Below are 13,175 nucleotides of genomic sequence, written 5' to 3' on the forward strand. Positions count from 1 at the left end.
AAATCAACTAAAAACAAGTGACCAATCACACCTTAGAAAAACCCAATGATTGGTAGCAACTTCGCTTACCTCTGGTAATTCCCTTAAAATTTAGCCAAGATTCCTACTGTACCTCCAAAGGTAGACAAATACCTTCCTCCACCAAAAGAGAGAGCACTCAAAGCACTACGCAAACCACACAGTTATCGAGTGGGGCCTCCAACGGGCCCCGTGCACGCAGGAGCATCCCCACAGCGGGTGGTCGAACGAAGGCTCGGCGGTTTTCCAGCTGTTCACGGCCCCAACGTCAACACCCTTCATGCACTACCTCTTGCTCAAAGTCATGCACCAAGCTACTGGTCCCCACCTCAGTCCTTGGGTTGTCAGCAGCACACACATCGTGTGAGCTTACTCCCATGTCACTTGAGCCATCCTTCATCGCCGCCTTACACAGCTGCTCCTGCCGAATAACGTACAGACAGTTCTCTTGTCTATGCCCCACTCTGCCACATCCAAAGCACAATCTATGCATGCCTTCATACGTAACTGATTGCTCAAGCTTCCCTATCATAATAGTGGTGATCAATGGCTTCTCCACACCGATTTGAACACACAATCTTGCAAATCTTCCTCTTGTTTCAAAAGCAGTGAACGTGTCCACTCTTAGGACATTACCCATGGCCTTACCAATATGCTGCAGCGCCTCCGCATTATAGTATTCAATAGGTAGTTTGTTTAGCCTAATCCTAATTGCAATGGAGGAAACGTTGGCCGAAGTAGGCTTGAAATTTGGCTCCCATGGTCTGAGTGAGAGAAAGTGGTCTCCAATGAACCATGACCTTTTTCCATGACATTCTCAAAATCTTTTCAAGGACAGCCTCGTAAGGAAAAACCCATGCCCTAAATCTACACAATCCAACCGCCCTACTGGCTTCCACAGAGACAAGTTGGGCTTGAAGGAAATTTAAACCAACAACTCTGCCATACACCTTGACAATCAATGCTCTCGCCCATGGTCTACAAATCATCTACTTGAAGTCCTTATCAAACTTCACGATGACAATACCTTGCCAGAGTGTTTCTACTTCCTCATCCGACTCATCGCCATCATCCATGATATCATCAAAACTAAAAGCCTGGGCGTAAGCACCTGGTGTTTCACCCATGAGCTTATCCTTAAAAAGAGACATTTTGCTCCCAAACCCCCCAGCATGACTTGGAGATGATGAACCCGAGCTTTTGCCTTCATAGAAGCCAGCATGGCTAACATCCTTTACTTTCTTTCTTCTTACTGCGTGCAAGTTCTTGTTCCTCGCGAGATAGAGAGCGTTTCATGGCGAGAGAGTTGTTCTTTCACTTTCAATGATATATATATATATATATATCAAGATCTAGGTTCAATAATAAGAAAAAATTTCATTTTCAGCATACAAAATGTTCATCGACCAAAGTCTTGTACAACAGACAATTTATACGAATCAAAATATTGAGACCCTTTCTCAAAAGGAAGTTCCAGGTAAAGCATACAAAAATATATATATATATGATTTACACAATTGGGCTCCTTCCCCGTCTAAGGCTCTATACATACAACTGGGGATGGAGAATTTTATAGCAGTATGTACTCGAATTCTAATCATGTTAAACTGAAGTTGGTTAGAATTGATTGGCTGAACCTGTAAACAATGTTGGATAAGAATCTTCAAATTCAAGGACGCCAACTGTTGCCTTTCATCTGAGGGAGAAGTACACCAGCAGTATTAAAATTGCTGGTACTTTTCAGCCCTTCAAGTGTTGTGGCCCGGTTTACATGAGTGGAAGATCTTGTTATGAGGCTGACATGGGTTTGGATTTGAAGAACTTGGCAACTGCCTGGTAAAGATTCTCTTCCTCAAAGGGCTTCGAGACATATCCATCCATCCCACATTTCAAGCACTCCTCATATGTGGCATGAATCACGTCGGCTGTCATGGCTAATATTGGCACATGCCACCCTCTCTTTCGATTAGCTCCTTCATCTGTGTCTCCACCATTCATTTGCTCATTTGCTTTGCTCTCCATTAGGCGTATCCGACGGGTTGCCTCAAACCTGCAATTATAGGACATAGATACAGCTTTGTTGAGGTCAGTGTACCAATGAATTGTACTTCAAGAAGACTAATATCCTTTAAATGGTTCCACATTTTCCTTCATTCCAATGCCCAAAATATTTTATTTATGCATAAGATAAAGATATAGGAACTTTTAATTTTAGGCAACCAAAACATTTCAAGTCCTTGAATGAACAGATATCATCTAGAAAGGGACTTAATACCAAATAGCTCAAAATGTTTATTTGGAGATGACAAATTACCAATTCTCACAAACTATTAGTATATTGTGAATTTAATTATTTAATCTAACACTCTCCCTTCACTTGTGAGCCCTAAATTGCCTTTTAAAATGGCAGGTAAGGTGGAGACAGGGTTAGAACCCAGGACCTCCTGCTCTATTACCATGACAAATTAATGATTCTATCAAAAGCTTAAACTATAAGAAAATTGTGAATTTAATCACTTAATCTAGTAAGAGACTAATTAAATAATAGAAAAAAATGCTACAACTTAATACAACTTGAGTTGTTAAAGCCAACTAAGAATAAGCATCACACAGCCTGAACAGAATAATTAAGACTTTGGTTAATTAACATATTCGTTGAGAAATTTCTTGAACTGTGTTAATAGCTCACTAGCATTTTTTAAGTCTTATGATCAAGCTTGGGTTGTAAATAATGAGTTTGGTGCTAAAAATTATAGACAGTTTTTCAGAAAGAAGTTTTAAATATCATTATCATGCAGAAATTTGGTTACACATTGAACCAACTAAAGCTATGATTCAGTAAGCATATTTGTCTCCAAATGGCGAAAAATACATGCATTTCTGTCTCTCAATTAACCACAAATCCTGTGATTCTTGCCAACAACTAGCTTCCTCCATAAACAATACCCCCTTCAATCCTGATCTTACATTCTCTGTTCTATCTTTCTCTTCAACAGAAGATCAGTATTTTTCTTCAAAATATCATTATCAGTCAAATTGAAGCTAATAAAACAACTACCATACAAATTATAAAGTTAGGATATGTAGCAACAGTTTAATTCAAGACAGTTGAAATGCTCATCACAATGCTTTCAATTATTTTATTTTATTTTTTTACTTTTAAAAGTTTTGGGATAGAACATATATTTACCTAAATGGATCAAAGAAGACCAAGTCAACAATAAATAGCTAAATATATAGATTGCATTCGAGAATGTCAACACATACCCATCCATTTCTGGCATCTGAATATCCATGAAGCAGGCATCAAAATTATGTGGTAGTTGAAGCAACGCCAGTGCAGCTTTGCCACTCTCAGCACAGTCTACATCAGCTCCAAACTTCTTTAGCGCACCTGCAGCAACTCTGCGGTTAACCATATTGTCATCAACCACTAAAATTTTCTTGCCACTAAGTAGGCTCTGCAGGTAAGGAGTTCCATTAGGCATGTCTTTCCCCTGTTGCCTCTTCTTCCCTATCCCTAGCACCTGCTGAAGACATGCAGCAACCATACTTGCCCTCAAAGGTTTCATGATGACAGTTTCTGAAAATCCTGCCGCCTTTGCTTTATCAAATTCAGCATTACTGACATTCGTTGCAAGAAGAATCATCTTAGGCAAACTAAACACATGCCCATTCTGTTTCCAGTCCAATAGCTGAAAATTTAGACCACCTTCCTCACCAGAGACCCATATATCCTTTTCAACTAGAACTAAATCTGGCTGGAAGTTTCTGTCATAGTAAATAATGTAGCTTTACTCAACAAACTGAATCTTATAATTTCAACAGATTTGTCACAAAATTCTAATTTAAGGGGTGTGGTTTTACGCAAAAATTTTCACAGATTTGTCACACAATTTCAACAGTTGTTATATGAACACAATTGAGTATTCCTTGATTCAATCATTTTTTATTTTTTTGGCTGCTAAGCTGTCCAATCAAATTATTTATTGAAATGCACTCTCAGAAATTTAGTAAATCCTTTTACTAAAATCTAGTTTTCTTAGTCCATGAATGTAAACCTGAGATATCATTGACGTGGCTTTGCCTAAAGACTGAGATGCATTTTACATTCAAAACAAGGAAGAAGGAAAAAAAAAAAAAAAAAAAACTTACCGAGATGTCAGAGAACCTTTTTTTCCACACATAGCAATGGCAATCTTGATGCTACCAGCGACTTTGACCAGGATACCAAGTCTATTTAAATGGTATTTGGTTACAGCAGCTCTAACTGCTTTCTCATCAACTACTATTGCTTTCAATCCTCTAAAACCAGAAGGCAAATCTTCAGAATTCGCCTTTTTCTTATCATTGTATGCATTTTTCTTACACCTCCCAAAAATGGCAGTAAATGAAAATGTGCTGCCAACCTGAGGTCGGCTTATGAAACTTATCTGACCACCCATAAGCTCAACCAGACACTTACTAATGCTCAAGCCTATACCAGTTCCTCCATAATTTCTAGAGGTTGAGCTATCTGCCTGCATAAAGGGCATGAAAACTCGATCCTGAGCAGATAAGGGAATACCAATCCCTGTATCCTCTACAGATACCATCAAAGTGACATCTTCAGATGCTTCATTAGTATTCAACATATTATGCGAAGCATCAGAACGAAATTCTTCATCAGCAATCAGATGCTTAAAGGTATCCCAACTGTTCCGCTCATCAGCAACTTCACAACCACTTAAGGTTTTAAACTGATGTCCACAACATAAAAATACACCTCCATCTGATCCTCCATTCAAACATTCAGCTTTAAATACACCTCCATCTGATCCTCCATTCAAACAAGTTTCAGTTTTAAATACACCTCCACCTGATCCTCCATTCAAACAAGTTTCAGCTTTAAATACACCTCCATCCGATCCGCCATTCAAACAATTTTCAGCTTTAAATACACCTCCACCTGATCCTCCGTTCAAACAAGTATCAGCTTTTGCATTTACAGTGGCTTTTTCTTGTTCAGCTAGATGGACTTCAACAAATATATGTCCTCGTTCAGTGAACTGCCACATGCTCAATATAATTAATATCAAGTAGATTTGCAAAAGAGGGGGGGGGGGGGGGGGGGGGCAAGGAATTCAGTAGTGGAAAAAAATCAAATAATGCAAAGTTTACACTGAAGTTTTATTTGGGTCTGGCAGAAACCATAAAACCACCAGTACAGTAGATCATAAATCAAAGTAAAATTCACAATATGAGTAATCAACTAGTCATAATAGTATATTAAAGCTTGAATGATCCACATACTTTAACAGAGTTTCCCACAAGATTTGTAATAATTTGTCTGAACCTCCCCGGATCCCCCATAACAATTTCAGGAACTTTATCAGAAACAAACGCTGCCAGCTTCACTTCCCCAATTGGTTACATATCCAAGACGAAAGAATTGTCAAATGTGAAGAAGCATCATGAGCACCATTCATTGGTATCAAAACCCCCACCGAGGTAAGAGAGAGAGAGAGAGAGAGAGAGTCAGTTTAGACACGAGAACAACAAAACAAATGGAACTTCATATTCAAAAACTACAGGAGTGAAATGTAATAATGCAAAAAAAAATTAAGCAAAATGAGGGAATTTTTTTCCCTCACAGAAGGTTGACCAACCTACCAGCCACCAAAAAGATAATTAATACTCAAACTTGCTAGTAGACTTACCTCAATGCCCTTGTTTCTAGACTTCTCAGAAAATAAAGAGAGAACATCATCTAGTATGGATCTGAGGTCAAATGGGACCGCTTCCAGCTCTAACTTGCGAGCTTCAATTTTTGCCCGATCAAGCACCTCATTAATTAATGCTATCAGTGCCTTCCCACAGGCTTGAGCAGTTTGGGCATAATCTCTCTGCGTTGAACTTAACTCTGTATCTAGAAGCAGAGCGAGCATCCCTGCAAAATATAATAACAATTCATCATTCAATACAAAGTGTTCAAGTAAATAAAACATGACACCATCATATGAGAAAAATAAATAAAAAGACTTGGAACATACCGAGGATGCCATTCATGGGTGTTCTGATTTCGTGAGAAACAGTAGCTAGAAACTGGCAACAAGATCACAAGAATTGCTCATATTAAAAGGTTGAAGCTTGTAAACTGAGTTGAAGTCTGCTTTACAAAAATGTTGGGAACGGTACCTGAGATTTTGCAACGTCAGCGGCTTCTGCACGAACTTTCAGTTCTTGCATTTCGTGGAAATCATCCTCAACTTTAGCAATGTGACTTGCTGCAGTATATAAGATATAACCCACCAGTAAACCAATCACAAACGTAAAGAATGCAGTGGTTAGTGCTGCCCAAGACATGGGTGCCTTCTCATGATATCTGCTCAACATCCAAAATGAGCATATATGAGTCAAAAATCCTGGAACTCTTCATCTACCTTCTAAAATAATGATCAATGACTGGGTGCACTTACCTACATATCATTTGATGCTTCCTGAAAGGATCTCCAAAATCAAGCTTGCTCTCATGGAAATGAGACATGTCAACATCTTGACATTGGTGACCGTACATGGCTAGGGGATTAGAGGAATTGGTGATATCATACACATTCACTAATATCGCCTGATTTGCAGCAAGTTGCCCAAGTAAATTCTCCACAAGGGACTCAACATCAAAGGCTCCACCAACATATCTGCTTTGTATCAAAATTTCATTAACAAAAAGGCATCTAGCCAAAACTTCCACATTAACATGTCCAAAATTAAGTTGAAAAACTGAAAGCCAACAAGTCTAAGCTCTTGTCCAATATAAGACCATCAGAACATACTTTTAAGGGAAACAAACTGCAAAAGAAATTAACCAGGATAAAAACACGCTCGACTAATATCCTGACTTTACAACACTTTAAAGTGTCCGTTTAGGAACAGCTTATTTAGCTTTTTGCTAAAAGTGTGCTAAAGTATACTTGAACCTTGAAAAAATTTGAAAAGTGAAAAAAGGTGGGAAAAAGGAAGGTTTTAAAAAATTCTACATATAAACTAAAAACTAAAAGCTAAAGCTGATGCCGAACAGGCTCTAAGTGTGCTTTTGGCATCAGCTTATTTAGTTTTTTGCTAATTTTTTTTTGTTGAAAGTGCGCTTAAGTACACTTTTACTCTAAAAAAGTGAAATTTTAAAAAGCTGTATTTAAAAGCTAAAAGTTAAAAACAGCAATTGTGGTTGGGGTAGAAACAGCAGTGGAGACAGTTTCGTCAGCGGGGATGATTGTAGTTGGCAGTAGGTGCTAACAAGGTAAACTTGGATAAACTCATAAATATAGGAGAAAACAGGAAAAGCAAAAGCAAAAACCAACTGAAATATAAGAATCGTAATGTAATATATCGGCACATAATGATAGCAGAGAAAGGGTTATTGTACAACTAGACTCTAAACCATCTTGAATCCACAATGCTAAAAATCTGGAACACCAGTTGACAGAAAGTAATCTAACTGAAATTTATTGATGATTTACTTGAATTTTTGTTTTATAGCTTGGGATCAATCCAAGGCTCAAAATTTTTGTTTTATAGCTTGGGATCAATCCAAGGCTCAAAATACCTATTCTGCAGGGAAAAGATAATTAATTATAATTAATGTCCTATGGTATAAGCCTCAACTTTGGCTAAAATACTTCTAAAAACACTCACAAACAAGGAGATAGTACCCTATTCACGAAAATTCAGAAAATTACACAGATAAGTTACAAACTCATCCTCAACTCCAAATTCAAATTGAAATCTTCCACTCCATAAGAAAGATATTTTCAACATTTTGTGATCTTCAAACTCTTCTTAGGTTTATTCTCTACAAATAACACAAAACAAAAATTCTTCAGTTCAATCTTCAATGCCTAATTGCTTTATGATATAAATCAAGCAACAGTTGATAACCAGCTTGAAAATCTCAACTCCAATAAAGCCAGTTGATGCACAATTGTTAACAAAATCAACCGGATACTTGAGCACATGGTCACATGGGTAATAGGCTCACCTTTGATTTTTATTTTGATTGTAATGAGATCTTCCATAATATTCTCATGATTCTTTACTATATCAAGTTGTTCATGAATTTTCTCAACAACCTTATCTTTTACTCTTTGATGTAGTAATTTTCAACTTGCAATGGTAAGACTTGATCTTGTTCAGCATCATCAATATTTTCTTCGAAATTTGGCCTCAAATTGTCAAACTCCAAATGAATTTTTTCTCTTGGAGCTTGAATATGAAACTTACTGAAACAGTTTCATAGGCAATAATCTTGACTTGGTGGTTGGATAATGTAAAATTTCACTACCATCATCATTTTATTTATATGAATTCACAAGTCATAATCATAACATGAATAACTCAATATATAATAATAATCATAGGTGTAAAAGAAAAAGAAATGGGCCAATGTTTATTTCACTCTTTATCAAAAAAGGAATATACTTCATCATTAACTTGACTTACTTTATACTCTTCTAAATCATCCCAACATTCAACCAAATTACTGTCGAGCTTATTTGATACAATTCTTACCTTTTCCTCTTCACAGATCTCCTAGTAATAAAAATAGTCTTCTAAAATACTCCACCAATCTGTGCAATCTTCGTTATGCACAATTCCATCTAAAAAAAGAATTTTATTATTTATAGGTATTCATTTACAGTTACATTTACACTTATCACAAGCGAGATCTCCGATACAACTTGAAGTTATTATTTATAGGTATTCATAAGTCCATAACACCACCTTTTGAACTTTAATTGTAGTCTAGATGGCATACACCCCTTAATCGTTGTCAACATAGCAGTTCTTGTCAGCTTCATCATTTGGCTACTAGACCTAGCAAGTAAATCTAAGGCTCTGATATCAACTCTCACAGCATGATTATGACAAAAAGGGCTATTGCATTACTAGACCCTAACAACACTCTGATTCATAAGGCTAGATGAGAGAAAACAAGCTGACTAAAATTTTATTGATAAGTGACTTGAACTTTAATTTTACAATTTGGCAAGCATTTTAAAGGCTTCATAAATGGCATACCTACTCTACAAGGGAATTTCCTAAATTAAATATAGTTAATATTACCACATATAGACTTAATTTTGACTAAAATACCTATAAAACAACCACAAACAAGAAAATAACACCCTACTCTTGAAAAGTGAAAACTGAAAAAATAATAATGAAAGTCTTCCAACAGCAGCTAATGTTATATCTCTGATATGAAATCTTGTCAAGTTACTGCCACCATTCAAGTGATTTCATATCCACAAAGCATATGGAGAAAAAGGATAAACTTCAAAGTTAATAAATGTGTCACTAAAGCTCCAGCAATAATAGAACGGCAAATTCTTGTTCCTATCATTCCCAAAACCAATTTAGATCAGTCTTCTAGTCTATTGTCTATATTTAAGCTAAATTCAATCTGTTCATGAACTGTCATATACAGACACTGAAAAACATTAAACCAACCATTAATAATTAACTTAGTATTCCAATCAGGAAGGCAAGCTCAGAGGACTGACCCTGCAGTTGATTCAATGCGTTCTTCCACTGTTGCACTCACAGAGAGCTTGGATTTGTAAACAGGGAATGTAAGCACAACACCAAGATGATGAGATCCTAGAAGCCTGAAGGGGCTAGTCAAAACAGCTTTACCAGTAGCCCTCGCCCTCAAAATGTTTTCTCGGTCTTCCTACATCATCCAAAGGAAAAATTGCAGGCCATATGAAGCACCAAGTTTACATATTACTTGACATCATGAAATCCAAACAAGATAAGCAAAGTGAAAGTCACGATTTCTGAAGTATACCTCTCCTGACATCATGTCAAGTGATTGAAGGTAAGAAAGGCTTTCCTGAGAGAATATCACAGGTGCGTATTCATCTCGCACCGGGGAAGGCTTCTTCTCCTCCATTGTCTTTATTGTCCAACCATGTTGTCTCTCAAAATTTTCCCTGTCTGAATCCATCACTCTCTGTGCATAGGCCACACCACTCAGTAATGGCCGCTCAAAAGCGGTTCTAGCTGTGTACTCCGCAAATGTTTCCTGCATTTTTTGCAATTAACCATACAAAATCAACTACATTTGATTGTAATCAGAGTGAATCAAAATTCCATTTATTTTCTTGTCTTGGTCTCCTCAGAAAATGAAATAGTAACTCCACTATTCTTCTACACTTAGTTGACTAAGATTTAACTAATATTTTGATTTATATATCAACAATGACTCAGTGACACCAGGAAATGTCAAAAAAAAAATCCCAAAAATTTCCTCAACAAACTGGCAACAAATACATAACCTTAACAAGTTTAGATTAAAATTCAAGCACAAACCTGATCAATTGCTGAAGGGTTCTTGTAGTAATGGAAAGTGGAAACAAGGATGGCAAGGGCGTGCACATGATTAACACTAACATTAAACTGATCTTGTAACATCCTAGCTCTCTGATCACACATGCTTACCAGTAAATCCTTCCTCCTTACTCTGTTATCAGCATCTATGCGATTGTACACTATCATGCTCAAGAAAACCATCACCATGATCCAAATCAGAAGCAACGTTAGGAGCCAGTCCCTGATGGCTTGAATGAACCCTCTTTTGCTCCCCATTTGCTCGTTTAACCTCACAGCCACAGAGTGGTGCTGTTGAGACTGACTCTGCTGTGTCTTCAAACCCATCACCACAAATATCTCTCTGACGACTCTTTTGCTTTTTCTTCTTCTTCTTGTTTCTCTAAGACCCACTTCATATCTAAGCTAGAAAAACCCTCCAAGTCATGCATACGCATACATAAACCAACTTTTGATAAAGTACTGGCAATTTTTACAGACACACCTTTTTCTGATATAGGAAAAAAAAAAAAAAAAAGGTACTACGGGTAAACTGCAAGTAATTTTTTCATTACAGCATTATTTTGCGTGATTCAAAGCTCCATAAAGAGTATAAGTACACCCACAAGGCCACAACCAAAAAACCAAGCAAAATTTATACGGTAGAGATTAGAAAGAGAAGAGGCATAAGAAAGGCCCAGAATTTGAAAAGAGGAATACTCAATTCTGAGAGACAAGCATGGTTCTCAAAAGATGGAAAAACTTAAAAATTAAAAAAGGCTCATTTTCCAAAGAACAACCTCTCTCTCACACTGTGTGTCAAAAGGGTCTGTTCCTCTCTGTCTTAGGCCTTTGAAAGATTAAAAAAAAGAATAGAAAAGTACAGAGTGCAATCTCAAACAATGTTTTCTTCTCCAACTGCAATCAAAAGCGTGAAGTTTTGGTTAGAAACAACCAGACAAAAGAAGAGCACGTTCACTGCTTTTATTCCTTATATTATAATCAACCAAATGCCACAGATTGACCAACCTTAAATAAAAACACAGACACACACACAAGAAACAGCGAAGCAAAAACACAGCCCAGAAGCAGAATGAGAGAGAGAGAGAGAGAGTAACAACTCTAAAAAGAGACAGAGGTGTGGTAGTTGTTCCTGTATGAAACAATGTTTACCTGTAGAACTAGCTTAAGCTAGGAGGAGAGAGAGAGAGAGAGAGGTACAATGAATGAACACAATGGGAAAAGCGTTTTTGTTTTTGTATAATAATACTTTGATTTTATTTTCATGTGAGGGAGTTCTTTAACTGTTTGTCCTATGCTTTTTAAAGTAAACAGAGGAAAAAAATATATAACACTGAATCGAATTTTTAGGATTTTCCAAGATACGCTCTTGTCTCCTCTCTCTCTCTCTCTCTCTCTCTCTCTCTATATATCTAAAGTCCTCCCTCTGTGTCTCTCTGGCCTCTTCTTTATAATAATGTTTTTTACACCACGCCCTGTCTCCTCTCTCTCTCTTCTTTTGCATTTCCTGAGCTAAACCCATTGACACTGATAGCTGAATTTTTTTCCAAATTGAACAACTATAGCCATATTGAACATCTTTGATAGGTTTGAAGCTAAAATTGGGTCTGGCTGACCCCAAAAGTCCTTTATCTATTTTAATATGAAGAAATCAATAAAAGCTTCAAAATGGGTAATAATAACAAAACCCATTATGTAATTTTGTTTGGTCAGTTAATAGAATTGTACACATGTTGTTTTCCTTATGTAACAGCGTAAAGTAAAACCCCACATTTTGTCCCACTACTGGGTTCTTCTTTCTTCTTCTTTTTTAACCAAATTTAAGTTAGAGAGAGAAAATTATCACACTCAGAAAAAAAAAAAAAGAGAGAGAGAGAGAGAGATGGAGGGTGTGTTTGGAATGGGATTTAATTAAGTATGTGGGGAATGGGTAGAAATCGCAATCACAAATCTTTGCGATAATGACATGGCCACACAGCCCAGATCTCACTCCAATCTCAATTACATCTTTGCCCCTTCTTTCTTTGTTCAAATCTCAAATTTCACCCTCTCATGGAATTGTTTAATAGGGCTTATGATTATAAATTAAGACTTTCAATCTTCTTCCCTCTTTTTTTTCCTCTTTTGTTTTTTGATTGTACAGCCTCTAGTTTAATCATTACATGTACATGTGATTTAACGACAGTACACATGTATTTCATTTAAAGCCTGGTCGTTTAATGATATCATTATCATGGTTTCAGCCTAGAAATTATAAATTTTACTAGCATTAAAATCATTAGTTTTCAGATTTTGCGTTTATTTTTTTTACTTGTCAAGAAAATTAATGGAAGATAGAAGTTTATTTGTATTCAGAAAATAAATAAATAAATGGAGAGAGAAGAAAAAGCAGCTTATTTTGTATTGTAGTTTGCGCCAGTTTTCAATGGGTCTAAAATCGTAATTTTAATCATTTCTTTTTGAACTTCTACTTTCTTTTTTTTCAAAGGATTAAGTAACGTTTTTTTTAAACAATCGTGTAGGTGAGAATTGGGGAAAATGAAGAAATGAACCATTAGAAAGATTCCAATGAGAATAAAGTTGGAAGTTGAACGTTTTAGGGACTATTTGGTAATGTTGTTCTAGTAATATGGTTTTTATTTTTTAAAAATACGTGTGAGAGAAAAAGTGTGTGAAAATATGTATAATATTATTTAAAAACTAAAAACATGTATTTAAACCCATGTAACAAACAGGATGAGAATGACTTGTTTATTAGGTCGAAAACCAACAAATTGGGTTCGTCAAAG

The 13,175-nt window shown here is 36.4% G+C and overlaps 1 protein-coding gene across 2 annotated transcripts; it reads right to left on the bottom strand.

Annotated features, from left to right (window-relative positions):
- Positions 1–1,375: 1,375 nt before the first annotated feature.
- LOC142628038 (histidine kinase CRE1-like) lies at positions 1,376–11,609 on the bottom strand. 2 transcript variants are annotated; one of them, XM_075801978.1, is made up of 12 exons: positions 11,539–11,609; positions 10,369–10,786; positions 9,845–10,081; positions 9,558–9,727; positions 6,477–6,695; positions 6,196–6,382; positions 6,051–6,102; positions 5,718–5,947; positions 5,311–5,409; positions 4,174–5,066; positions 3,286–3,789; positions 1,376–2,068 (listed from the first exon to the last, which is right to left on the bottom strand). In XM_075801978.1, exons 2-12 carry the CDS (start codon positions 10,711–10,713, stop codon positions 1,807–1,809), a joined length of 3,198 nt encoding a protein of 1,065 aa, XP_075658093.1. In that variant the 5' UTR covers positions 10,714–10,786; positions 11,539–11,609; the 3' UTR covers positions 1,376–1,806. The 2 variants fall into 2 exon arrangements, with proteins under 2 accessions (XP_075658093.1, XP_075658092.1); XM_075801977.1 differs by having other exon boundaries at positions 10,369–11,583.
- Between the last annotated feature and the right edge of the window lie 1,566 nt (positions 11,610–13,175).

Source organism: Castanea sativa, chromosome 3 (assembly GCF_040712315.1).
Source record: "Castanea sativa cultivar Marrone di Chiusa Pesio chromosome 3, ASM4071231v1".
NCBI lineage: Eukaryota > Viridiplantae > Streptophyta > Magnoliopsida > Fagales > Fagaceae > Castanea > Castanea sativa.